The sequence below is a fragment of the Onychomys torridus genome, chromosome 8 (genome assembly GCF_903995425.1).
Source record: "Onychomys torridus chromosome 8, mOncTor1.1, whole genome shotgun sequence".
NCBI classification, from domain to species: Eukaryota; Metazoa; Chordata; class Mammalia; order Rodentia; family Cricetidae; genus Onychomys; species Onychomys torridus.
Window position 1 is genome coordinate 32,191,076 of NC_050450.1, and position 25,939 is coordinate 32,217,014.

A 25,939-nucleotide genomic window follows, 5' to 3' on the forward strand; every position below is an offset into this window, starting at 1 on the left:
GACCGCACAAGCAGCTTGCCCAGTGAAAGCTAATTTAATTAGGGTCTTATTAGTTGTTATAACTACTTTTTAATGAAGCTTTATTACATTCAACTCCACAGATCCCAAGCAATTGTATTAAATGTTGGCAGATGACCCATCAGTCTTTGATTTCTATCTGGTGTTGTTCACACCTATCCTATCCTGAGATTCAGATGCCTGAGGTTCCTTTCTTTCCTCCTCCTCCTCCTCCTCCTCCTCCTCCTCCTCCTCCTCCTCCTCCTCCTCCTCCTCCTTTTTCTAACAGCCACTTGCAGCTTTAAAGGCACATTCCCTTTCTTGTCTGGTTGCTAATTCCTTAGGGTCCTCTCACTCTGGCTCTGGTGATATGATGGTTAGTGATAAGAAGTGGAGAAAGGCTGTGTGTGTGTGTGTGTGTGTGTGTGAATCTCTCAGCATTGGCCCCTCCCCCTTTATTTCCATCCTAATCATACCTTAAGGGTGAAACTACAAGGCCCCAGGTTGTGAGGCAAATGGTATTTTGGAGGCTAACACAGAAAACCATTATCATAAATTCACACCTCCGCAAGGATTAACTCATCATATTAGCTAATTGGTCAATAAACAAGACTTGCAGAGAATCAGTCCTGGATGGGGTGGTTTTGATAGTGGAGGAGAAAGAAGAAAACCAACAGCCCATTAGTCTTTACTGTGCTGCAGGGACCGGGTCAGAGCTGTTTGTATTGGTATCCTGATTAACTCTCACAATAAGCTTGATATGAATGCATTATTATTATTGGCTTATAGATGAGAAATGGGACCCCAGGAAAATCTCAGGACAAGTGACCAAGGAACACTAAATGATGATGAGGCTCACAGTTTGGCCCTTGGGGAGTGCTGATTTGTGTTCTTCCTCCCACCGTGTGTGTGTGTGTGTGTGTGTGTGTGTGTGTGTGTGTGTGTGTAAACACATGAGTGTGCCCCAACATGTGTGTGTGTGCCATAATATATATGTAGAGGTCAGAGGGCAACTTGCAAGAATCACTTCTTTCCTTCTATCATGTGGGTCATGAGAATTGAACTCAGGTCCTCAAAATTGATGGTAAGTGCCATCACCCAGTGAGACATCCCATTGGCTTACTGTGCTGGCTTGTTTTATGTCAACTGGATACATGGTAGAGTTCTCAGAAAGAAGAGAGCCTCAATTGAGATGCTACCTCCATAAAAATGGACTGTAGGCAAGTCTGTAGAGAATTTTCTTAATTTGTGATTGATGTGGGAGGGTCCATCCCATTGTGGGTGGTGCCACTTCTGGGTTGGTGTCCTGGGTTCCATAAGAAAGCAGGCTGAGCAACCAAGCCACTGCAGCACCCTGGATGGCCTCAGTATCAGCTCCTGCCTCCAGGTTCATTTCTGGTCCTGATTTCCTTCAATGATGGACTATGATGTGGAAGTGTAAGCCAAATAAATCCTTTCCTCCCCAACTTGGTTTTGGTCATGGTTTCATCATAGCAATAGTAACCCTAACTAGGGCACTCACTTTTCATCTTTTCAATATTGCTGGGCAGGGGGCTATTAATCTTAAGAAGGCAGAATTTAGTATCTGGCTGGTCCAACTCAGGCCCAGCTCCTAGTCATTTTCTGTAGGGATGGCTCTGGGAGCACTGTTTCAATGCTAAACAGTGGTTTCCCCTCCTCCCAAAGAACTTAATATTCTTGCTGTGACAGTAAAGGGGTATGTGCCCGCTGTAACACCAAGAACATGGTCCCTCAGCTTCTGAACTGTGTTGGATTAGTGTGAACAGGAACTGATTCAGGGAGCGTGGTCCTACCTCACTCCTCTGTTGATTCTTGAACTGGAGCCTGTATCAGCATAGCCAGAGGATGGGAACCCAGATATCCTTGGCTGCACCTGCTGTCCTGACTCAGTTGCTCTGGGGTGGGCCTCAGTAACCACCACTGGAACACGTTACTGGAGATGCTGTTGAATCTCAGGGGGGATCGTTCAGAGCTAGTATTCCCAGGACAGTCACAGGCAGAATATTCTAGGTCCCCCAAAGCCTGGGGTAAATTAGAGGAGCTGGGTCCATTCTTTCCTCCTCCCCATTTTCTACCTCACTGATCAGGCTCCCCGAGCCACTGGAAGTCAGGCCCTGAGAGCAGGAGCCAAGAAGTTGACTTAATTAAGATGCCTTATTTACTTACATATGACCATGCCAGACCCTGGGCTCATTTGGGATGGAGGGATACTTGTGGTTTCAATGAACCAATTCTGAGGCTAAAAGTGATGATACAGTTCCTCTTGCCAGAGAGTCAGAAGCAGACAGGCGTTGAGGAAAAGCTTCCAGTTACTCTATTAGCCTGCAATCTGATGATTTTAGGCAAGGCTTCTTTGATTTACCAAATAAAATAAACCCTAAGTACGTAGAAGAAACAGTGCTGGATTTCTGCCCTTCTTTGCTGAGAAGGATCCCCTGGCTGATCAATCAGCCAGAGAGTAAGAGTGAAGTATTTCAGACAGATTAGACTAACATGGCATTAAGGGCTTTGTTTCTTTTAAAAATTAATGAGTTAATTGTGTGTGTGTGTGTGTGTGTGTGTGTGTGTGTGTGTGTGTGTGTGTATGTGTGTGTGTGCGTGTGCATGTGCCAAAATGCACATGTTGAGATCAGAGGGCAACTTACAGGTCCTCTCTTTCCACGATGTAGGTCCGGGGGTTGGTTGGAACTTGGTGCCTTTACTTGTCAGACCTCTAGTGCCGGAATTACAGGCTTGAAACATTACTGTTTTGTCGTTGTTCAAAGACGTATTCCTTTCTTAGAGTTCATGACAATGAACTGATCATGACGACATGGATAGGTGGTGATCATCGTTCCTAGGTCAAGGCTGAATTCGTTTTCATGTGTTAGTAACTGAGGCCTATGGACTACTCTCTAGTGTTTGCGACCTGGCTGAATCCTTCCTGTGTATTTCTTACCAATTCTTCACTACACTTCTACTAGGGGAAGATTCAGTCCCCCTTAATAGATAACGAATTAAGGCTCTCAGTGAGATGGGGGGAGCCGGGACTAAAGACCTGGATTAGTGCCGGGCGGCCGTGGCTCGCACCTTTAATCCCAGCACTCCGGAAGCAGAGCTAGGGGGATCTCTGTGAGTTCGAGGCCAGCCTGGGCTATAGAGTGAGTAGTTCCTGGAAAGGCTCCAAAGCTACACAGAGAAACCCTGTCTCATTAAACTAAACCAACCAACCAAAAACCAAAAACCTGGATTTGTTTGACTTTAGCATCTCTATTCCTTCTAGTACTCTAGGAAGCCAGGAACCCTGAAGAACACACGAGAATATCTCTGAGGTGCCGAGCACTGCCCCCTCCACCAAGATAAGGAATGTCAAGGCAGCAATAATGGCAGATGACAGGAAGTCCTTCCCAGTCTGGGTCTGAGACTCCGCTGGCTGAGGTCTTGCCTTTGCACTGTCCCCTTGAAATCCGGGTCTTGTGGAAGTGTGTCAAAGTTTATCTCTTCTCCGTCTGTCTAGCGGCTGGTCCCAACAGCCCCAGATTTAGTACAGTCTGAAAATAACCCTGCCTCTCTTTCCAGATCAGCAGTTCAAGGTCAAGATTGAGTTACAACCCTTGCCCAGCCAGAGCCCATCTGCTTGATGAAAAGCCCCCTTACAAGGTGCAGAGTGGGGTTCGAGTGAGTGCTCAGCATGTGAGGCTGAGCTCTTCAGGGGATGGCTTGAATACTAAAACAAAAAGTGGAGAGCATGTCATCCTCCTGCCTAAATATAGATTGTCCACTGCATCCCAGCCACCGAGGCCCTCACAGTGGGGTGGACTAGGTTTGGATGCCTGAGGAGTCTTTTCTTATTAACAGCTCCTTGGTGCTGGGGGCTACAGATACGACATTTTCTTATTCTGTGACAAAGTCTCCAGACCAGGCTGACTTCAGACTCCCTATATAGCTGAGGATGATCTTGAACATCTGGTCCCCCTGCCGCCACTTCACTGGTATTGGGAGTATAGACGTGCACCACCTCTCTTGGTTCATTTGTTGCTGGGATGGACCCCAGGGTGCTGGGTATGCTAGGCAAACACTCTACCAACTGAGGCACAGCACCAGCCTAGTGCCAGCATTTTCTTTTATTTCTTCATGTTTTAAAACTGGGATATCACTTCTGGAGCCTGGAGCCACCAATGTGGACCATGATGGGCTTGGCTGCCAAGTGAAAGATTGAATCTAGTTTACACCATAGGCGGCTATTTTTCATTCCCAGCTTTTGGGTGATATGCACATTCCAGGCTTCTGCTTCCTCTGGCAGATGGCTGCTTCATTCCAAGAGGGCGGCACTAAGCCCTGCTTGAACTCTGGGAAGCTGACCTGGCTTAGCTGGGAGGAACTGAGGTACCCAAGCTGTCTGGGAGCCCCAGGGAGGAAGCTGACTTGTTAATTTGACACCTGAAATTTCCTGAGCCCTGAGTAGCAAGGAGCTCTCCGTTAAAAAGCAGCTTTGGGCTCAGGATGCAGCTGAGGTGGTAGAGTGCCCTTCACGCACAAAGCCCCAGGCTCCATCCCCAGCACTGCATAAACCTGTCAGGTGGCACACACCTGTAATCTCAGTGCTCAGGAGGTAGAGGTGTGAGGATCAGAAGCTCAGCTGCTTGTCAAGTAAAAACAAAAACTTTATAAGTATCTAAATGCCCTTCCACAGAATTCTATTTGGAGAAAAGGGAATACTATGCAGCACTGAAAATGAACAAGGATGTTCTATTTATACTGGAGCAGAAAGGTCTTCCTTATACATTGTACAATGAGGATGCAAATGTGACATATTATTTATAGTATGCTATTTCCATGGAAAGGAGTAAATGAATACACTAACATATAATCATACACCTACACACACACACACACACACACACACACACACACACACACACACAGAATATTTCTGAAAAGTTATACCAAGAACTGGTGACAGTTGTTGTCTCCAAGGAGGAAAGGGATGACCAGAATATGAGAAGGACATACTTTTTGGGTAAACTTGTACCTTGTGAGTGGGTGGCCTCACGAGTGCATTGCCTACTTATTTAAATGGGCTGCTTACATAATGGGGTTGGTTAGGCACATTATTGTATCTTTTATTATAGAATTCAACAGCACACTGAAGAGATGGAAAAACAAAAAGAAAGAAGATGAGAAGATTGAGGATTTATTGGTAGAGCAAGAAGTCTGTGTTTGATGAGTTTTGAAAAAAGCCTGGGTGATCTAAGTTCATTCTCTCTCTCTCTCTCTCTCTCTCTCTCTCTCTCTCTCTCTCCCTGGATAGTCCATAGGAAAAAAACCAAGCATGATATTATAGATGGTGCTGTACTCTAGATTTGTATTCTTGTATTTGCATGTTAAAAATCCCTGTCTGTGGCATTGGGAGAGGGGTGTCTGGGAAGAGGAGGTCACAGGAACAGAGCCTTTATAGCTGGGGTTAGTATCCTCATGGAAGAGGCTTGGCAGAGCTCACTGGTACTGTCCTTCATGGAAGGTGCTGTCTGTGAGGGCTGGGTGTGAATCTGTCACAGTCTTGACCTTCGACTCTCCAGCCCCCAGAACTGTGAGCAATAAATTCCCATTGCTTATTAATCACCACAGGCTGAGACATTTTATGAGCGAGTCTACCTTTCCTGTCTTTTTCATTTATGATAGTATGTATGTATGAATGGCTTCTTGCTGTTGAGAATAGTAGGAAGGATTCTTATTTTGAAGAGAACACAAAAGGGAAAAAAAATCAAATTACCTGCTGTGTTTTTGAATGGAAGAGTGGCCAGGGCTGTGGCAGAATCAGGGAGAACCAGGAGAATTTGTAAGTGTTCCCACAGCTGAGGAGCAGAGATCAAGATATGGGTAAAATTACAGTAGAAATTATGAGCTAAAGTTTGCTGCCCAAGTGGGAGGAGCTGAGTTCAAATCCTCAGAACCCATACAAAGCTGAGTGGGGCAGCTACTATCACAACGCTCCCACAGCAAGGTAGGAGATGGAGAGAGGTGAGTCCTGGGAAACTGGAGGGCCAGATAACCTGAGTACACCAAAGTGAACAACAAGATCGACCTGGTCTCAAACAAGGTGTAATGTGAACACACTCATGCACATAGATTAAATGACCAAGGATAGATACTTCTTCTTTTGACAGTCTTTCCTCTGAATTCATTAAACAGGATGGAAGTCTAAACAATAACTCTGTTAAAACCCATTTTCGATTCTGTTAATGTTCTCAATTTCATATCTTTAATTACAAATGGAGTATTTTCTTTTGGCAGTATTTTTTTTTCTTTTTGGTTTTTCGAGACAGGGTTTCTCTGTGTAGCTTTGCGCCTTTCTTGGAACTCGCTCAGTAGACCAGGCTGGCCTCGAACTCACAGAGATCCGCTTGGCTCTGCCTCCCGAGTGCTGGGATTACAGGCGTGCGCCACCACCGCCCGGCTTCTTTTGGCAGTATGTGAACTCAGAAGAGGGGAGAAAAAGCTAATAGTCTACTCCTACTCATTAAAGTTGACCCTGAAAATGGGTAAGCTTAAAGCTTTAACTTTTGTTTTGCACAAGTGTGTGTATGTTCATGTGTGTGTGTGTGTGTGTGTGTGTGTGTGTGTGTGTATGTGGTGTGTAGGTCTGAAAACAACCTTAGGTATGGTCTCTCTCTGTCTTGTTTGAGACAGTCTCTTTGTTAAGCACTGTGTACACCAGACTAGCTAGTCCATGATTTCTTTGTCTCCACTTCCCACCTTGAGGCACTAACCCTGGGATTACAGGCAGGGGCTACTGAACCTGGCTCTACATGGTTCTCAGGTTCCAAACTCAGCCTCTCATACATCTGCAGCAAGTACCTCGTCCACTGAGCTTTCTCTGAAGACCAATTCAGTGCTTTTGAAAGTGGGATTGCTAGTTGGCAAGATGGCTCAATGGGTAGAGATGTCTCCAGGAAGCCTAACTGCTTGAGTTCCATCCCTGTGGCCCAAGTGGTGGAAGGCAAGAGCTACTGACTTCTGTCATTGTCCTCTAACCTCTCCTCTCTGTCACATGTGTCCTACCACACAAAATAAGTAAAATGTAATAAAAATTAAAATAAAAATAAGACTGCATATTATCCAAAGGCTTGCCTTTCTTGTGCAGATATCATGGACATTCCTAAATCCTGATAGATTAATAGACCTATATTTAACCAACTTGTTTGTAACATCACATTACATTTTCCTATACTTAAATTGATTGCTTACTAAAACTGAACATAACAGAAATTAAATACTAGTAGTAATTTACCAGTGACTTTACTGCTGGAAAGATAGTGTACTGGATGTATGCGAACTCTAGCCCTGGAAGAAGCAGGTTCCATTTTTCTTTTTCTTCTGACTTAGTCAAAATTAAAAACATAAAGCAGTTTATACAAACCAATTGCTAAAAGCATTTATACAAAAGAGAAAGTTCAATGACATAGACTAAACATGCTGTGGTCCTAAGACAGTAGTTTAAGATACACACACACACACACACACACACACACACACACACACACACATTTATTTATATATTTTGTTTTTGTTTTGTAAACCAGAGTCTAGAAATCTCATATCCAATTCTTGTGAATTCCTAAGGAGAGGTCCTTAGCCTAGGGTTTGAGGAGTCTATGAATTTGAATGGGAAGGAAAAATATTTCAACAAAGCAAAGCAAACCAAACTAACCTTTTGGCTGTCAGTTTGCCTTTGCTCGACGGGAATGCAGGCCAGGGGTCACAGAGGACTGTGCAGGGGTTGTTGCCAGAAGAAGTCAGGTCTACACTAACCTGCTCCGTTTGTTGCAGAGCTCATGAAACATTTCCTCTTATCACCACTTCAAAATTACAGTGCTTGCTTATTTGACTGGCTGCCAGACCTTGTTCATTTAATATGCTAAGAAGCACCTTTTCTGCTCTACAATCAATTTGCTTTTCAACATAATAATAACTGCATTTTAGTATAATTGGTAAGCTTTGACTTCTTGCCTCTTCTATGTGTTTACTCTGAGGAGGGGCTTTATTTGATTGCCAAACTAGTTATGGAAGTATAACAATACCTGCCCCCCCCCCCCCCCCGTAGCACCCTCCCCACCTCCCGAGAACACTTGTGTTCAAGTAAATTCTGAAGAGCTGGGTGCAAATGGATTTTTGGAGAAAGGGCCTTCTGTCTTCTCTCATGCTAGGGGACTACATATAGTCTGAATATATGAAGAGATATTAAGCTTTTGTGTTGTTGTTGGATTTTTGCTCTTTTGGGGGCCCGCCACCCAGCTCCCAAGTAAATTCATACATGGAGGCTTATTTTTAATTATGAAATATCCAGCCTTAGCTTGGCTTAGTTTCTAGCCATCTTTCCTTATCTTAAATTATCCCATCTACCTTTTCTTCTCAGCTTTTGCTGTTCTCTTACTTCTGTATCTTACTCTTACTCCTTGGCTTGCTGTGTATCTGGGCAGCTGGCCCCTGAAGTCCTTCTCCTTCTCTGGCTGCTTAGATCTTAGATCTCTCCTCCCCGTTTTCTCCTTCTATATACCCTCTCTGCCTGCCAGCCCCGCCTACCCTGTCTCCTGCCTTGCTATTGGCCAGTTCTTTATTAGACCATCAGGTGTTTTAGACAGGCACAGTAACACAGCTTCACAGATTTAGACAAATGCAACATAAACAAAAGTAACACACCTTAAAATAATATTCTACAACATTTTTGTTGTTCATTGGTGGATCTTCCTCCTCACCCAGACACTTTCCTGCATCTGCTGCCCTATGCTGATCCTGTGAACTCCAGGGTGACAGTGAGCGCCCCACCCCCACCATTGATCTCATTCTGACCTCCTTCTGGGGCTCAGCCTCCAACACACTCATTAGCCTTGCAGCAAAGTGTTAAGCCAAGCACGCCCCCCGCCCCAATTCATCCCCTCAGGCCAGAGGGAAAGCTTAGGGAAGGGAGACTGTAGGTAGATACCCCATTGGAAAGTGCAATGGAGGTTCTTTGAAGAATGGTCTGCTTGAGCTAGAACACTCACTATGTTTCTGAATGATGTGGCTTGACTTGCTCACTTGTGCAACTTTTAAACACCATGTGTGAGGGAGAGCTCAGATATCTTGTGGGTGGGTGTGGCTGAGAATGTTGACCACCTTAAGGGGACAGGCTTCCAGGGGGCTTGGATCCTATAGTACCTGGCCTGACTCATGCTGTGCCTTGCCAGAGGCTAGGTGAGGCTGACAGATGGCCTGAGGACCCCTCCCCAACAGACACTCCAGCCCTACAAGGTCCTAATTACACAACTAGATTTCTTTCTCCTTCCAGCCCACCCTTTTCTCTATCCCTTCTATAATCTGTAGGCTTTCACTGTTTGCAACATTCTCTTCATCTGCTTCTGGAAGAGATCCATTTCTTCCATTCACTCTCTTGGTCTGTAAGTATTTAGGGCCAGTAAGCCCATTGTGCATCCCTGCCCTAGCTCAGGCACTCACTCGTAGAGTTGGAGCAAGCAAATTAAATGAGGGATGCTTGATTTGAAAATTTCCTACCAAGGGTTCAACTAACCTCTGCCTCCCATGAAACCCACAGATGGTCAGCTGCATCCCTGCTCCTCTGCCTTCTTGGATTATAGATGAATGCAACTGAGTCCCACTTACTGTGGGTTCTGTGGACCCAATCTCAGGTCCTCATGGTTGTACAGCAAGTGCCTTATCCACAGACCCATCTGCCCAGGTGACAGGCTCTTTTCTTCATGGATTTTCGAAACCCCAGGAAGAAACCCCAGGGGTCCAAGGCCATGACATAGTTTTCCAGAGTAAGGCCTGTTAGCCAATGTCAACAGGGACACCTCTCTACGTCCATGACTCTGTCCTGCTGAGTGATTGCTTTCCCCGCTTTCCCTTCCCCCTGGCAGGTGTTGTTACAGGGGCCATTAGAATCTGGGGAAGTGAGTGGAGTTAAACTACATCCTGTTCCATTGCAATTCTCTCCACTCCGTGTATGTAGTTCATAGGCTTTTCTTTCTGCATAGCTAGGTCATCAGTAGCCAGTCGCTGAGGAACACAGTGTCTAGAAATACTCTCTTCCATAATGCCAGCCTGCCTGGCCTGTGACATCAAGGGAAGGACATAGGATGACCTGTGATGGAAAAGTGTCCTGTGGTGTTGGCATCATTTGGAGGTTGGTGGAGGAGGCAGATCCAGTCTCAAATGTAAGGAAGCTAGAAACAGCACCGGGGAAAAGCTTTCTAAATATTTCTTTCCCCTGGTTTGATGGAAATCTGATCAAATGTGCTCGTCATTAGCAGCAATAGACCAGGAAGTTGAAAAGTCTTCCAAAAGTGTCAACAATAAAAGAGAGGTTTTGGTTCATCTTGCCAGCAGAATGACATAGTTACATTTGTGTTCTTTATATCCTTTTGAGGTTGTGATCAGTGGCCATCTGCCCTTCCTTGCCTCCTTCTAAGAATAGAGGTTTCCTGAGTTTTGTCATAAATTTCCACCCAAGACTTCTTTAATGACAAGCCCATCTGATGGCTTGGATTTGAACTGATGGTCAGCTCTTCATCAGCTGGTTCTAGGCAAAGCTCCCCATCTCCGCTGAGGTCACACCCATAACTGCGCACGAGGGATCATTTCAGTGGCCACCTTACCAACCCAAGGAGAGGACAGGTCAGGGGCTATGGGGGTAGCCCTCACCCTTAGCACTAAGTGGCAAGATATAATGTATAGGAGTCGTTATCTGAGGTGGTCAAGGCTGCAGTGGCTGCAGACAAGGCCAGCAGATGTGGGAGAAAGCAATTTCCAGACGGAGGTTGGCAGCCATCCATTATTTCTACAGCTTGATACATACTAAATAAGAAAAGCCTTCATAGGGCCCCTGATGACCCTCAGTACTCATGTGGCCCTCTGTGCCCCAGCAGATGTGTTCACGTCCACCATTGGCTCCTGGCCTATGTATGCGACCCATCCTTCCGCACAGTCCACCCTCCCTCCTGCTCCTCTGTCCCACCCATCCCACTTGGTTTCACCAGAAGGCTGAGGCTGGCTCATTTCTCCAGCCCTCTCTTCTTTCTTTCTCTCTTCTTCCCTTCCTTCTTTTCCCTATTAATCTTTATGTATTGTCTGTGATTTCAAGACCTTAGGAAACTCAAATTTCAGACTATTTTTAAAGGCAACTGACATGGTTGCCAGTTTTTTTTTTTTTTTTTTTTTTTTTAATGTTATCAAGTAGGACATTACAACACACACACACACACACACACACACACACACACACACACTACATACAACTGTTACTATTCATTATCATTGTTCCATCTAAAATGCTTATTTTGGTGTCTTAAAATAGAAAGGATGTAGTCTTCAGTTTGAAAGGACAGTCATTTAGATTGAATACATTTCATTTTTAAAAGAACACAATGTTTTCCTCATTTTGTCATGAGCCAGTGGAAACTTTGGGCATCAGATCTCTGACAATTTTGGGGAAGCAGTATACTAACAATAGGGATAATACAATGGATGTTTATTGAGTACCAAGTCTGATGGATTTACCATTTACTAGGTGTGTGACCTTGGGCAAGTGATTGAGTCTCTCTGAACTTGGTGTCCTCATCTCAGGAGAGGGGGATGTTGTGACTTGCCTGCAGGGTCCCAACTCTACACAGTATGTCTTGTGTGGTGAGGATGCTTCCATGGTGCTCCTTCTATTTTTGTATTTGGGGAATTTGAGTTCAAAGACACCATCATCCCTCCTGCTTCCCCCGCCATGGACTGGACCAAAGGCCTGGGTAGGCTGAGGATACTTTTGGCTGTGCAGTGAAAAGCTTGATTACATTTTCTTGGATTTTCATGGGGCATCCCATCCAGGGCTGCCTAGGGGTAAGGAAGACTAAGTTGTGCTGGACACATGAGAATTCACCCAGGAAAACTTGGTAAGGGCTGAAGGTTCTTGGTCTCACAAGAGATTCTGGTATAATAGGTTTATGGTGGGGCCCAAAGGCCTGGGCTGTCAAAACTGCTTCTGTTAGATGCTCACCGGGGGCTTTTGGCCTTAGGTTAGATGTTCTTTGCTCAAATCATAGTAACATCTAGTAGATCCTGCCCACTGTGATGTTTTATGAGTCCTGGAGGATGTCTGGAGAAGACCCTGGAAGAAATCCTTGCCTGTGCTCAGGCAGTCCCAAATCCTGTCTTCCTCAGCTCAACAGGTAATACACAGATGGTTCTCTGCCAATATCAGGATTATTCTGGATACACTTCTTTCACTAACCTTCCTATGCCATCCCACACCAAGTCCTCAAATCTGTCTGCCTCTTGCTATTTCCATTGTCACCTGCATGGCCTAAGTCACTGTTTCCTCTCACAGCACATTTACTGTTCCCATATCTAGTCTACTCTGTATGTTGGCCAGAGTGACCTTTTCTGAAAGCTTTGTGTGTATATGGTATGTGTGTATCTGTGCATATGAGTGTAGGTGTCCTTGGAGGCCAGAAGAGGGCATATCAGATTACATGGCTGAGTTACAGGTGGTTCTGAACTGTCCCATGTGGGTGGGTGCTGGGAACCAAACTGTGGTCCTCTGCAAGAACAGCAGCTGAACCATTTCTCCAGCCCCACACCATTTTAGAGACAGTATTTGGATAGACTCTTTGGTGTGCTTCAACTTTTTCCATAGTGGCCAACATAGATAACAGTTAAGAAAAACATCTAGGGCTAGAGATGTAGCTCAGTTTGGTGTCTGCCTGATGTTCACAGATCCTCAAGTTCCACCCCAAGCTGTGCATAAATAGGCACTGTGGTGCATATGTACAATGTCAGTGCTTGGGAAGTAAAAGCAGGAGGATCAGAAGTTTGAAGTCATCCTTGGCTACATAGCCAGGTTTTGGCCAGAATGGGCTACCTGAGACCCTGTATCAAAACAAAACAAAAACAAAAAACAAAAACAAAAGCAAAAACAAAAAGCAAAACCACCACCATCTAAAATGAAAAACCCAAGCTCAAATATGAATATTTAGTTACAGGTGGTTCTGAGCTGCTCAATGTAGGTGGGTGCTGGCAGCCATACTGTGGTTCTTTGCAAAAGCAGCGGCGGAACCATCTCTTTAAATTCCAGAATATGGCCCCAAAGTCCCAGCATAACTGGGCTTCTGCCCATGCCTGCGGTCTTACCCATGCTTGTTCCTATCCTAAGTTCTGGGAGCTTGCCCTCATTTCCTGCTCCAGGAGACCTTCCTGCTGCACGCATCTCTCTTCCACAAACATTATTGAAGTAGCCGCTCTAAACTGTTCAGTCTAATGCCTCCATGTTACTTCCCTGGGAGCTTGTCATACACTTATCCCTTTTTAATACTTTTGGTCTCTCCTCACAGATACCTTTGTGCTTCTTTTTGTGTTTTTTTCAAATACCTGTGTACCTCACTAGAAGTAAGTTCTATGATACTTCATTATTTTACTTACCATAGTTTCTCTTGGAAAGTTCCTGGACGCAGTACCCCTTTGGTAAATTCATATTAACTCAGTGAACGAATGCATGATTGAAGATGTGACCCACATTCCTAGGAGGAAGCAAGTTCCCTCCCACTTTCCCCTGCTGCTTGGCTGGCTGACTGACAAGAGCCTTGTGGATGCTTAAGCACCCACATTGCAGGAGCTCTGGAGAAAATCTAGCTTTAAGTTTGGACATGCCCTGACACTTCATTAGTTGGTCTTTTTTTTCCTCCCTTGGGGTTGGGCAGGATTTTACAATGACAGTGTCCTTCCTATCTTCTGACAGGGTGGTGACACGGTGGTTTGCAGTTTTCTGGAGAACATTTGCTATGATAGCAGGTTGTCATCAGTGGACAGAAAGGCCAGGTGCAGTGGGACAGGTAGTGACCTGTTCTGACAGAGCTGGACTCAGTCCTTGGTCCTAACACTGACATGCTGTGTGACCCTGGTTAAGAGTCTGACTGTGTTGAGCTTTGGTATATTCATCCATGAAGAGGTAGCAGTTACCCCACAGGGCATCTCTGTGAGAGTTCATGGGATAATACTGTAGGAAGCCCAGTAGGATGTCTGTACAAGGTATGTATTCAATAGCCATATGTTGAGTAGGCAGGGAGACCATGCTTAGTTTTGGTTCAACAATCCAACTTCTAGTACAGAACCAAGGACACAGGAGGCACTTTAGGAAGTTTTTGGTTAAATATTTAATAAATGGCCAAATGTATTTTAGCTCAGCAACATCTCCCTCTTCTAAGAAGGTTCCCTGTTTATAAATTTTTTTTTCTCCTCACTTGGGGACTTTCAAAGGCTGAACTGGAGGATTCACACACATGCTTGTGGGCGGCTCTGTTATGTCTGAGACCCTCATTCTCACTTGTGCTGATAGTTCATAAACTCCTCAGCCCTCATTTGAATGAGAAGAGGGACAAATCAGTGGGGGAGGGGCTGCTATTCGGTTCCAGTACTATATGGAGCACAACTGTCTCTTTCAAATTGACCTTCATTTATTTGGAGGGGAGAGCAGTTAGCTCAATAATGGCTTCCCGGTGCCTTTCAGCATTTTAAGAGGCAGAAGAAAGATTTGGAGTAAGGCAAGTTTCCAGTGTTTTCTAAACAGCCCACTAGACCCGGCCGCTGGTTGGCTGCCTGGCACTCCTGACCACTCACCCTCACATCCATACTGAAATATACACTCCCTCAAGAGTCCTGCCACTGCATCAGGCCTTGACCAGGCTGGCTCCCCTCTGGTGGGAGTGGGACTTCATTGTCATATCAAGCAGCTGGAGCTTCTTTTGGACATCGTGCATGGTCCATGGGACAGAAATACTACTATATTCTAGTCCAGATTCTCTGTCACTCCCTGGCCCAATTCCAGGGGCCAAAGAAAGAGGTCCTTGTTTGATGAAGTGCATCCCTGATCCTGAATAAGTGAGCACTGGTCCCTGATGCAACTTGGTCTGAGGCCACAGGGAAAGGGTGGGGAGAGATGAGTGGGGTAGGGCAGGTGGGGGGGGGGCTCCACAGGAGACTTCCCTGCAGGTGGCCCAACCTTGATCCCAAAAATAAAAATAAGGGAGGAAGAAAAACAAATGGGGCCCCAGAGCGGGGTCCTGTAGGGCCATGTCTATTTTCCCTCCTTGTAGAAGGAATCCCAATCCTTCTCTCCTATGGAGAAAACAAACACAACTATGGAAATCTCATGCCTTCCAGGCACCTGCAAGTCTAGCTGGACTGGAAATTATTCCTACCTGTACTTCCCTGCATGTCAAGTAGAGACTTCCTCACATCTGCTTCTGCCTCCTCTCAGGAAAATGTCCTTGATGGAAAATTTAGAATTTGGAACCTTCTTCAGATTCCAAAATTGCTCCTATTGTCCAACATGCTACTTCTCACTGGATGTTGTTCTACCTGGAGGAAGTAGGAACCTACAGCTCCATCTTGTTGTAATGTTCTTAGATTATTAAGAAAGCAATCATCTGTTTGAGTTCTTGACTACTTTTTGGCAGCCATTACAAACCCACAACTCATCTCTACATGGATGACCTCAACTGTTGGGTTTCCATGGATGAAGGATGCTCATTGGGCCCACTCAGAGACAACACATTGGAGGGTTCCCAGGTGATCATTGGCATGGACAATCAGAGTTTTTACTGACAGGAGAGGAGAACAAGCTCTGAGGGCACCACAGGCTGGGGAAGTGGATGACCTTTCACTGCTATTGCATGGACACTAAGGACCCCAAACATTAGAAAAACAGGGTCTCAGTAGGTATGAGTAGAAAGCAAAGGAAAACACCAAATGAAAGCCTGGAAACTTGAAGCATAGGATCAGAGAGAAGCCATGTCATCTCATACCACTGTGTGGCTGGGGAAGGCCCAAGCTTGCAGCACTTGAGGATGCTGGGCTCTAAAAGTTACTGAGAGATGCTCTGGCCAATGACTTTCAAAGTCTGAGCTGTGATACACCCCTTCAGAATTTCCTGGGCCTCTGATTAAACATGTAGATTCTATATCCATCTGATTTATTGAATCCGAGCATCCTATACCACCTGAATCTACTATTTCCATTTCAACTTGTTGGAAGCTCCCATTCCCCTTGAATCTCAGAGCCAAGGATTGCACAGGTGATATTTTCTGAGTCCTACTCTACTTATCCTGGTCATAGCCTCTGTATGTTGGTGGTAGATCCGGGAAGAAGTAACAGGTACTGGATTGGCAAAGCTGTACAGGGGAAACCCACTGCTACCTCCAGTAGAGTGACTGGGGCTTGGTTTAGAGTACTGATACCTAACTTGGATTAAATTCTTGTTGAGGTTCAGATTCTATTCTGTCTTTTCCTTATATCAACACAATCCCTTTGGAGTAAATACTAATTAGTCCCATTTTGTAGATGAAGAAACTGAGGCTCACACAGGTGCAGTGATTACTCCAAGGTCATATGGCTGATATGAGACCAAATCACACCAACACAGAACCACGATCTTAGTGATGGTCCAATGCAGTTCAAGCTAACCCACTGTTAACCAAACAAGCCTGCCAAAGGTCCCAAGACCTTGAGAAGGAGAATCATTCTCCTCTGCAGTGGGATGCCATCACTCCTGGGGCAGAATTTCAAGCTCTTTCTATTTAACACCATTGGGAAATATTTTGGAACGGCATTAGTCTGCCAGACTTCCTTAGGAAAGATCACAGAGACAGTATGTTACATAGATTTTTTTCCTTAAAAAAAAAAAAAAAAAAAAAAGGAAACTCTTGGTAACCATTGACTTGCTTTTCATTCACCTTTTTCTTGCAGAAGCAGCGTGACTCTGGAGTCATAGCTGCTGGAGGGGTTTGGTTACCCTTGAGATCCTGCAGGTATGACTAGTGTATGAGGTCTGTAGCATGCAGTAGCTGTTCCCTCTTCTGGTACCATGCCCTGAGCATGCCTTCCATTCCATTTCCTCCACTTCTCATCAGGGATAGGAGAAGAAATCAAAGCAGAGAAGGAGCAAGGATTTCCCAAGCCATGTGGACAGCATGCCACGGCATCTCCTCTCTGTTTATTTTAGCTAGACCTCGGCTTTTTTTTTTTTTTTTTAAACCATTTACTTACTAGGACCACCAAGCCAAAAATGATAGACACACTGAATTCCATCTTGCTTAGTTTTGACTTCTTATAGCCAAAGGTGAGGGGCAGCTATAATTAAATTCTGAACATTTCATAAATCACCAGAGTTGGGAGCATTTTGGGAGGTGAAAACTGAGACTGTTTCTCTTTGAAATCCCAAGCTTCAGAAACTTAAAGGCCCCTGAAAGCTGTGTGGCTGTAAAATGCTGTAATATCTGGTAAGGACGACAGTGCAGAAAGAGGCGAGGCAGCAGTGAGGGGGAGGGGGGAGGCCGCAGCCACTGCAAGGCTGAGAAACGTGGTCCCTGCAAATATTGAATGAACACTGCCTCTCTCTGTAGGAGCCGCCTCCCTGCTTCCCCAATGCCGCGTCTGCAGTAACTACAAACTATTTGGTATGCTGCGTTAGTGACGCTGCCTTCTCAGACACATCGTTACTACCGAAATAACACTGGTGTGATGTTGGAGCCCAGTGTCCTTTTTAATTATTAAACTGAGGTCAGCAAGTGAGTCACTCCACATCCCAGATTCTCCTCCCATGCTTCTATTTCAAGTGTTTAGTACCTTAGCTTTTTTTCACCAACACCTGAGTTGGTTCTTAGCCAATTCCCCAATCTGCAAAGCCCTTGCAGAACAAACAATATCATCCAATCCCCAGACTCACATTGATTGAATAAGAATAGCCAAACCCACACAGAAACTTTAGGGCGAGACCATCAGGAAACCCAAGGAAAAGGTTGATCTCCCCTCTTCCAGTCCCCAACTTACCAAGTGGAAGAGCGATGAAGAAAGGGAGCCAACACAAGATGAACATTCCGACTACAATGCCCAAGGTTTTGGCTGCTTTCTTTTCCCTGGAGAACTTAAAAAGTTTGACAGCGATGGAACTCCTGGGGTTATGGCCCTTGGCCTTGGTACTGCTGAGGGTGTCCTCATGAAAGTTCTTGGAATGGATCCTCAGGGTCAGCTCCTTGGAGTTGGACATCTCCTTCATGACTCCCGCCTCCAGATTCTTGGTGGTCCTCTTGGCCACAATGTAGACCCGGCAGTACATGACCAGAATGACCGCTAGTGGGATGTAGAAGGAGCCCAGAGAGGAAAAGAGGGCGTAGAAGGGTTCTTCGGTGACCCCGCATTCCTTGTCATCATTGGGCGCAGGTTCTTTCCAGCCGAGGAGAGGCCCGATGGAGATGACCGTGGACAAGACCCACACACTGAGGAGTGCCAAGATGGCCTTCCTGCGGGTGACCAGCGTGGGGTACTGCAGAGAGTAGCGCACCCCAATGTAGCGATCAATGGAGATGGCACATAGGCTCAGGATGGAGGCCGTGCAGCACAGGACATCCACCGCTGCCCAGATGTCACAGAAGATGCGTCCCAGCACCCAGTAGCCAAGCACTTCCAGGGTAGCGGAGAAGGGCAGAACTGTGAAACTCAAGAGCAGGTCAGCAATGGCCAGGTTGACAATGAAGTAGTTGGTGGGCGTCCGCAGGTGCCGATTGCAGGCCACTGACAGGATGACCAGGATGTTGCCCACGATGGCAAAGAGGATGAAGGCGCCCAGCACCAGGCCCACAGAGATGGCCCTGGTGACGTCCAGCTGGGGCAGTGTGGAGTTGCTCGAGGTCTGGTTGGGGCCAGTGAAGTTGGCATCTTTCAACTCTCCCCAGTGGGCAGGTGCTGATGTGTTGTGGCCGGTGTCCAGATCGGGATTCATTTTAGAGTCCGCCCTCCATAGCCAGGGAGGAGATTGGGCTCGGAAGGGCTGCGACCAAGGCTCCTCAGCTGCCCTGAAACTTTGCTCCCTCTGTGGTCTTCTTTCCAGAGGCGTCTTCCTGGCAAGAAGTCATCTCCCCCGGGCAGCCCAGCCCGGCAGCACGTCGCCTGCCTGCACCCAGCCGCTCGCTCGCCTGTCAGAGGGAGGAGGAGGAGGAGAGAGGGGACGAGGCGGCAGCTCCAAGTTTAATGGTCCACGTCAGGCGCGCCTGGCCGGGCTGGCGCGGGAGCGTGGGGAGGAGCGGGCGCCGGGCCGGGGGTGCCCGGCTGTGCCCGGCCCGCGGCGGGTCTGCGGACCGCGGTGCCTTCTCCGCCCAGCGATCGCGAGGAGGGTCTGCTTTCAATGAGCCGCCTCTGGGCTGACTGCACGGCGGTGACATCAGGCGGGGAAGCCCGGGCGCCCTGACTCTGTGCGGCACTAGGGGGCAATGCGGGTCCAGCCAAGGCGCGCAGCCCCGACGCCGCCGCCAACCGGGTCGGCCAGGAGACCAGTCGCGCCCGGCACAGTTCCCTCTGTAGGGATGGGGTAGGGATCCGGGTGTGGGCATCCCGGTTCATACACCCCAGGGGGCCCGCTGGGTATATTTTCCCTCCTGTTCATGCTTCAGTTAAAAGGTGGGCGGGGGCATGCTTACCTCCAAGGGGGGCTCCTGGAGTCAAGCCATGGGCTCAGAGGGATGTGCAACTTGGCCGGCTTCTACAAAAGGGAGAAAATCCTAGGGTTAGCCAGGTGGTGGGGACCTGAGTCACATCTGAGACCAGCCATGTAGTTTATTCCCCCCTTGTAACCTCTTTGGCCTTGATAAAACCTAGAGGCTTCTGTTCATTCATTCATTCATTCATTCATTTATTTATTTCTGCACAATGTTGTTAGTGTTCACCTCCAGACAATGGTTTGGTTCTGGGCACTGTTCTTCAACAACTGCAGGGGTTAGCCAGATTCCTGACCTGTAGGCCAGAGCTTCCATTTTAGTGAGACCAGACAAAAGAAACAAACAAGCAAAATTTGAGGTATGCCATCTGATGGCAGGCGTTAAGAAGAAGACTAACCTAAGACTAGCACATGCAACCAGGGGGTGGAGGAAAAGAATCGGAAGTTGGCGTTGTTTTTTAAAGACAGTCAGGTTGCCCTCCAGCTCACTCTGTAGCATAAGGATCGCTTTGAACTCTTGGTTTTCCTATCTCTACCTCCCAGAGGGGTGGGGTGAGGTGGCTGGAATTACAGGTATGCACCACCACAGCCAGTTTATGCAATACTGGGGATAGGACCTAGGGCCTCAGGCATACTAGGCAAGCACACATTCTCCCAACTGAGCAGCATCTGCAGTCTGAACTTGACATTTAAGTAGGTGCTTGGAATGTCACTAAAGAGATGGTTGAGCAGGGGGTGGAGGGCAAGGAAGGAGGGAGCTAGTTGCCCCGTGGGAGTATGTCCGCCAAACTCTGAGGTAGGGGCTTGGGGGACCTTGGTTCTCTGTTGGCTCTTTTCTTGTATGTCTTATATTCATGTTGGACATTAAGCTACAAGGCCTCTTTTCAGAGGTGGGTAATGGTCTGTAATTACAACAAGGGAAAAATAAAGGCAAATCAAGGAAGCGTTTCCTTGTTAGTTTTTTTGAAACAAGTTCTCCCTATATACCCCAGGTTGGTTCTAAACTCAAGTTCCTTATCTCTCCATCTTCCAGTGTCGGTTAACTCAACACATAGGTCCTAGCTTGTGCGCTACGTTCATTCTGCCTTTTCTCATGACCCAACGGGAGAAGAGCTAATCTCATTCTGGTTTCTGTTTTGATGGTGGGACTCCAGCTCCTAGGGAAGTTGAACTCTGTTCAAGTACACACACCCATCGAGGAGAGGAGCTGTGAGTTGGAGTTGAACCCCATTGCTGGATCTCCCTAATTCAGTGCCGAGCATTTAGCTGCAGATTCACACTGTTCCTATAGAGGCAAAGTAGGGGACAGTGTTGTAGATGGAACTCTTTTTAAATGGCTCATTTTGGGGCCCAAGATTCTGCTGCTGGCAAGGGACTCACATTTGTTGAGCTCCTGCTGATAGTCAAACATAGACTTATTTCCCTCCACTTCCCTCCCCTCTTTCTTCTTTGCTCTTTTTGACTGGGTCTTGCTGTGTAGCCCACCCTGACCTTGAACTCACTATGTAGACAAAGATGGCCCCAAACTCCAAAATCCTCTGGCCTCAGCCTCCCCAGGGTTAAAATTACAGGCATGAGCCACCACACCCAGCTTGCTTTTATTTTCTTTCTTCTTTAACAGGTCTTTGAGAGAAACATAACTGCTCTCCATGGACACATAAGAAAACAGTGGACTAGAGAGTCATATGCTGGTGACATAAAGCAGGGTGCAGGGTACTGGCTGTTGAACTGAAAGGAGACACCTGATACCTCTTTCCTCCAGTCCACAAGCTACATCCCAAACTTCTCATTTCTGCTTTTGATAATCACTGCATTTTGATTAAGGAGTGAGGAAGCAGGCCTGATTCAAGGTGATTTACATGCAAGTTCTTCGACCTGAAGTTGGATTCCTCATCTCTTTCTTTTTGTACTTTTTGGAGAGGATTAAGGTTTTTATTTATTTGCTCGTTTGTGCTTTTTAGATTTATTGTATTATTTTTTGAGACAGGGTTTCTCCATGCAGTTTTGGTGTCTGTCCTGGATCTCGCTCTTGAGACAAGGCTGGCCTCGAACTCACAGAGATCCACCTGGCTCTGCCTCCCGAGTGCTGGGATTAAAGGTGTGAGCCACCGCTGCCCAGTGGTTTATTGTATTATTTTGTGTGTATGAATGTTTTACCCACATGAACATCTGTGTGCTACACACTACATTCATGCCTGGTGCCCATGAAGGCATGGGATCCCCTGGAACTAGAGTTGGGATGGCTGTGAGTTACCATGTAGGTGGTGGGAGCTGAATCTGAGTCCTCTGCAAGAGCAACAAACACTCTTGACTGACAAGCCACCTCTCAGCTCTTGATAGTTTGTTTGAGAGATGGTCTTACTTGTGGCCCAGGCTGGTCTAGAACTCATTGTTAGCCCAGGATGACCACAAATTCATCGTAATCTTTCTTTTGTCCCAGCTTCTTAAGGGCTGATGTTACCAGCATGTATCACTATACATTTAAAGTCTGAATCTTCTCCCACGATAACACACAGGCTCTCCAGTTACACAAAATATACAATTTCAAGGAGTTTCTCTGAGGTTAAAATTTATCTATCTATCTATCTATCTATCTATCTATCTATCTATCTATCTATCTAACAAAAAATCCAATTGTGATGCAGACATTCTTGAAAATAGACACCCCATTTCAATTATCTGACCTAAATTGTCTTTAGAGATTAAAAATAATGAGACGCCTAGGCTTGTGGTAATGTGGATCTGTAGAGGCTCCCAGGACCTTAGCTCACCCGTTTTGCAATCATGGAGATGGTGTAGAGGCAAAGGGCACTGGCCAGTTCCCATAGGTAGCCAGGGCATTGACCCTTTTCTCTGGTTCACAGAACGGGGCTTCTCCTGGTGCAGAGAAAAGCCACCAACGGCCACTCTTGACTTCCACAGTGGGGTGTGGACCAGGACAATGTCTGCAGCCATCTGCCAGGGATCTTAATGAGGATGTTTGGTTTTGGATGGCTCTGGTATGATTGTGTATGGAGACAGAGGCCTAGTCCAGATGACCTTTTGAGATATGCTGTGTGCTGGCTGAACAGACTAGCCCCCAAATCCACCATTCTGCCCTCCCTTTATTGCCTCTCCTCTGGGAGGTGGCAGTGGGATATCATCCCAGTTTCCTACATATCCTGAGGGTTGGGAGGACAGAGCTTTCCTGGAGCTGTTTCTTCTCAGGGTGATGTGGGGTAGGAAGAGAATACTGATGAGCTGGGGCAAAACTGATTTGTACAAAGTCAGGGATGTGGGGACAGGAAGGGAGAGGCAGAGTGAAGAACAAGGTCCCAGTCCACATTTTGACTGTGGTCGTCCATTTCTCACTTCCTGGGGCATTACTTTTCGAAGCTACTAAACAGTAAACAGAACACGGCAGAATCCATTGAGGCTGTTTCTACATAGGCTCAACAAACAATGCAATGTACAAGCCCAGTGTCACATGTACACACACACACACACACACACACACACACACACACACACCCATAAAGAACAAATCTGAGATTCAAAGTTGGCTTATCTTTATTACCAAAGAGAATAGTTTATTGTCTAGGTGATGACTTGTGTCTCTATTCACATGTCAGGATGTGGAAGAGATTATTGAGGCAGAGAAGGAAGTTAGATATCCTTGCAGATTTCTGACATGCTGTCATTTACCACTGTGTTTCACACAGGCAAAACAAACATGTCCCATCACCAAGCAAACAGGTAGCAGCCTTAATAGGAGACAGGAGGCTGGGCCCCCACTCATCAAGCCCTGCTGATGGTCACTTCTTTGGTCTCCTCTGTCCTCAGCCTCACTGGAGATGCCTCTTCGCCCTTCTGGCTTAGTTTTGACCCATGGAATTGTTTAGGTATCATGAGGATACAGGCGATATTTCATTTTCTCGGTACTCCCTGGGGCAAAGCCAAGCACAGAGCTCTGACTCACTCGAGGGCTTGGGGCAGAAGAATCTTTTCATTACCCATCTTATTACATTAGAAACCTCTGATGTTGCAAACTTTCATTTCTGTGAGCCCTCTATGAGAAACTGTCACTGAATCTGAATGGAGGGGAAACTGAGGCTGGCAGTGTTTTACTTAGAGCATTTATGGGAGGTGATCTCCCTCCTGGAATCATACAGTTATTTTATCTATGGTTTATTCTGTCTTGCTCTCTCCAGTTTCAATCCAATTGGATATTGACTTAAGCTTTGTAAAGCGAGGCATGACACTAAGTGCTGTTGGTGAATCAAAGATGAGTTAACTAAGCAAATAGTACCCTAGCACTCACCATCCACTAAGCATGAGGAATGATGGAAAAACACCTTTTAGAGACAACCTTCCATGTACCAGGCACTTCTCACAACAGTTCCACAGTTCAACTTATGCCCATTTTACAAATGAGGACACTGAGGCACAACAAGGTTCTGGACATGACTCAGGCTCTACAGTGAGCAGTCAGCCTCAGTATTCCTAGCATCCTTATCTGCCTTCAAAGCTGCAATGCAACCTTCTCTCTGCACTAGACTGAGATTTTAAAAAAATGCAGCTGAAGGCTCCATGTCAGCCTAAAGGAAATGACAGCAGAAAACCTAGTGTAGCCAGGGTCCCTTGTGAGCAGTGGTCAGGGAGGAGGACAGCAGAACCATCTTCCAGAGAAGGGTCTGCAGAGGCCTTCCTCAGGCCAGCCTGCCCCACCCTCCCTGTACTCCATCTGCCAAGGAAGTTGAAGGCTGTCTTGGATTCATCGTCACCCTGCTCCACCCTGTAAGAGCAACTAATGTGGCTTTGGGTGGGGGGAGAATAAAGTATTGAGAGGCAGAAGCTTGGCATCTAGCTGACTGTGTTTGTGCCCCACTTTCAAAATTGGTGATCTTGGGTAAATCACATAACCACCTTGGACTCCCAGCTTCTGTGCCAGGGAGATGAAGATCTCCATAGTTTCTGCTTTGCAAGGCCACATTGAAGACTGAGTGTGACATTGGGTAAAAAGTGCCAATGCAAGATGATGGTAACATCTATCAGCCAGGGATTGCAAGGCATTCAGTAAGTACTTGGCACGGGGCCAAAATGCTTGACATAATGTATCTTATTTAATCGTGACAATGATATTAGGTAGATGCTGCTATTGTGGACTTTGGGTGGATAGGGAAACTGAGGTTCAGTGTTAAGTGACCTGCCTGAGGCAATAGGACTGGCAGAGAGTATAGCAGGGTACAAAGCACCCCATAAATGAGGTGAAAAAGAAAAAAAGCACTGATGGTGTGAGATGTCTACTCCATGAGGTACCCTGTGGGCTCTCAAAGGAGAAATATTTTTCCTCTGAACCTCTAGGTTAGAGGGACAAGAAGGGGCCTGTCCTTTCTTCTGGGCATGGGATGCTGACTGCAGCAGACATATCTGCTACTTCTGAAGACAGCATACATGCCAGAGGCCCCCAAGAGTGAGGAATCTCCAATCTCTCTGTGCAGAATGGCTTTTGTCTGTGATAAACTTTGATGAGCTTGGATTCTCCTAATCTGGTGCACGATCCCCATCCTGTGAGTAGAGAGGCTCCACAACATCCCTCTGCAGCAAGCTGATGAAGATTAACTGCCAAGTCATCCAGGGGCTGAATTCACATCCCACATTAGAGAAGAGCCTGGGAGCCCAGGGTGCAGGCCCAAGGGTGCCTGTGCATAGAATCCGACAGTTCTCTCTATAGGTTTGGAGACCGAGTCTTTTATGCCAGCTAGCCACTGTACTAGAAAACAATGCCAAAGTCACTCTAACAACACATGCTGTGGCCATCAAAGCTTACGGCGACAGGCTCCTTACAGCTGCCTCTTCACTGCCCTGGCTACTCTGAGCTCTACCACTACAAGCCAGGACCAGGAACTCCTAACATGTTGGAGCAACAGCATCAGCATCAGCATCAGCATCAGCAGCTTCAGCATCATTATCATCATCATCATCAGCAGCAGCAGCAGCAGCAGCAGCAACAACAGCAGCTTCAGCAGCACCATCATCATCATCATCACCAGCAGCAATACCACCAACACCAATATCCCAAACCCTAAAGATCATCTAGTTCAGGGCTTTCAAACTATAGCCTATGAATTAAATCAGCCTGTGTGCCTATTTATTATTTATTATATTTTTTAATAAAGAAAGTTTCATTGAAACACAGCCATGCCCATTTTGTTTATGTACATACTATGGCAGTTTTCACCCTAGAGTGTCAAAGCCGAGTAGTTGTAACATCTGGGTCATCTGGCCTATACAGCCGAGAATAGTTACTATCTGAAACGTTGTAGAAAAGTCTTAATTGAGTCTGACTTTCCTGTTTTACATGTGGGGACACAAAGGCCCTGGAAGAGGATGGGCTGGCCTGAGGCAGAGCCAGTGTTAGTCGCCAAGAGATGTGAC

General features: G+C 46.4%; 1 protein-coding gene across 1 annotated transcript in view; it reads right to left on the reverse strand.

Annotated features, from left to right (window-relative positions):
• The window catches only part of Adra1b (adrenoceptor alpha 1B), a 58,765-nt gene extending 39,486 nt beyond the window's left edge, over positions 1–19,279 (reverse strand). Inside the window, exon 1 of the mRNA XM_036196325.1 lies at positions 17,863–19,279. Coding sequence (XP_036052218.1) covers positions 17,863–18,811 — 949 coding nt within the window. The 5' untranslated portion in view covers positions 18,812–19,279. The remainder of the gene's footprint in view (positions 1–17,862) is intronic.
• Positions 19,280–25,939: the final 6,660 nt, after the last annotated feature.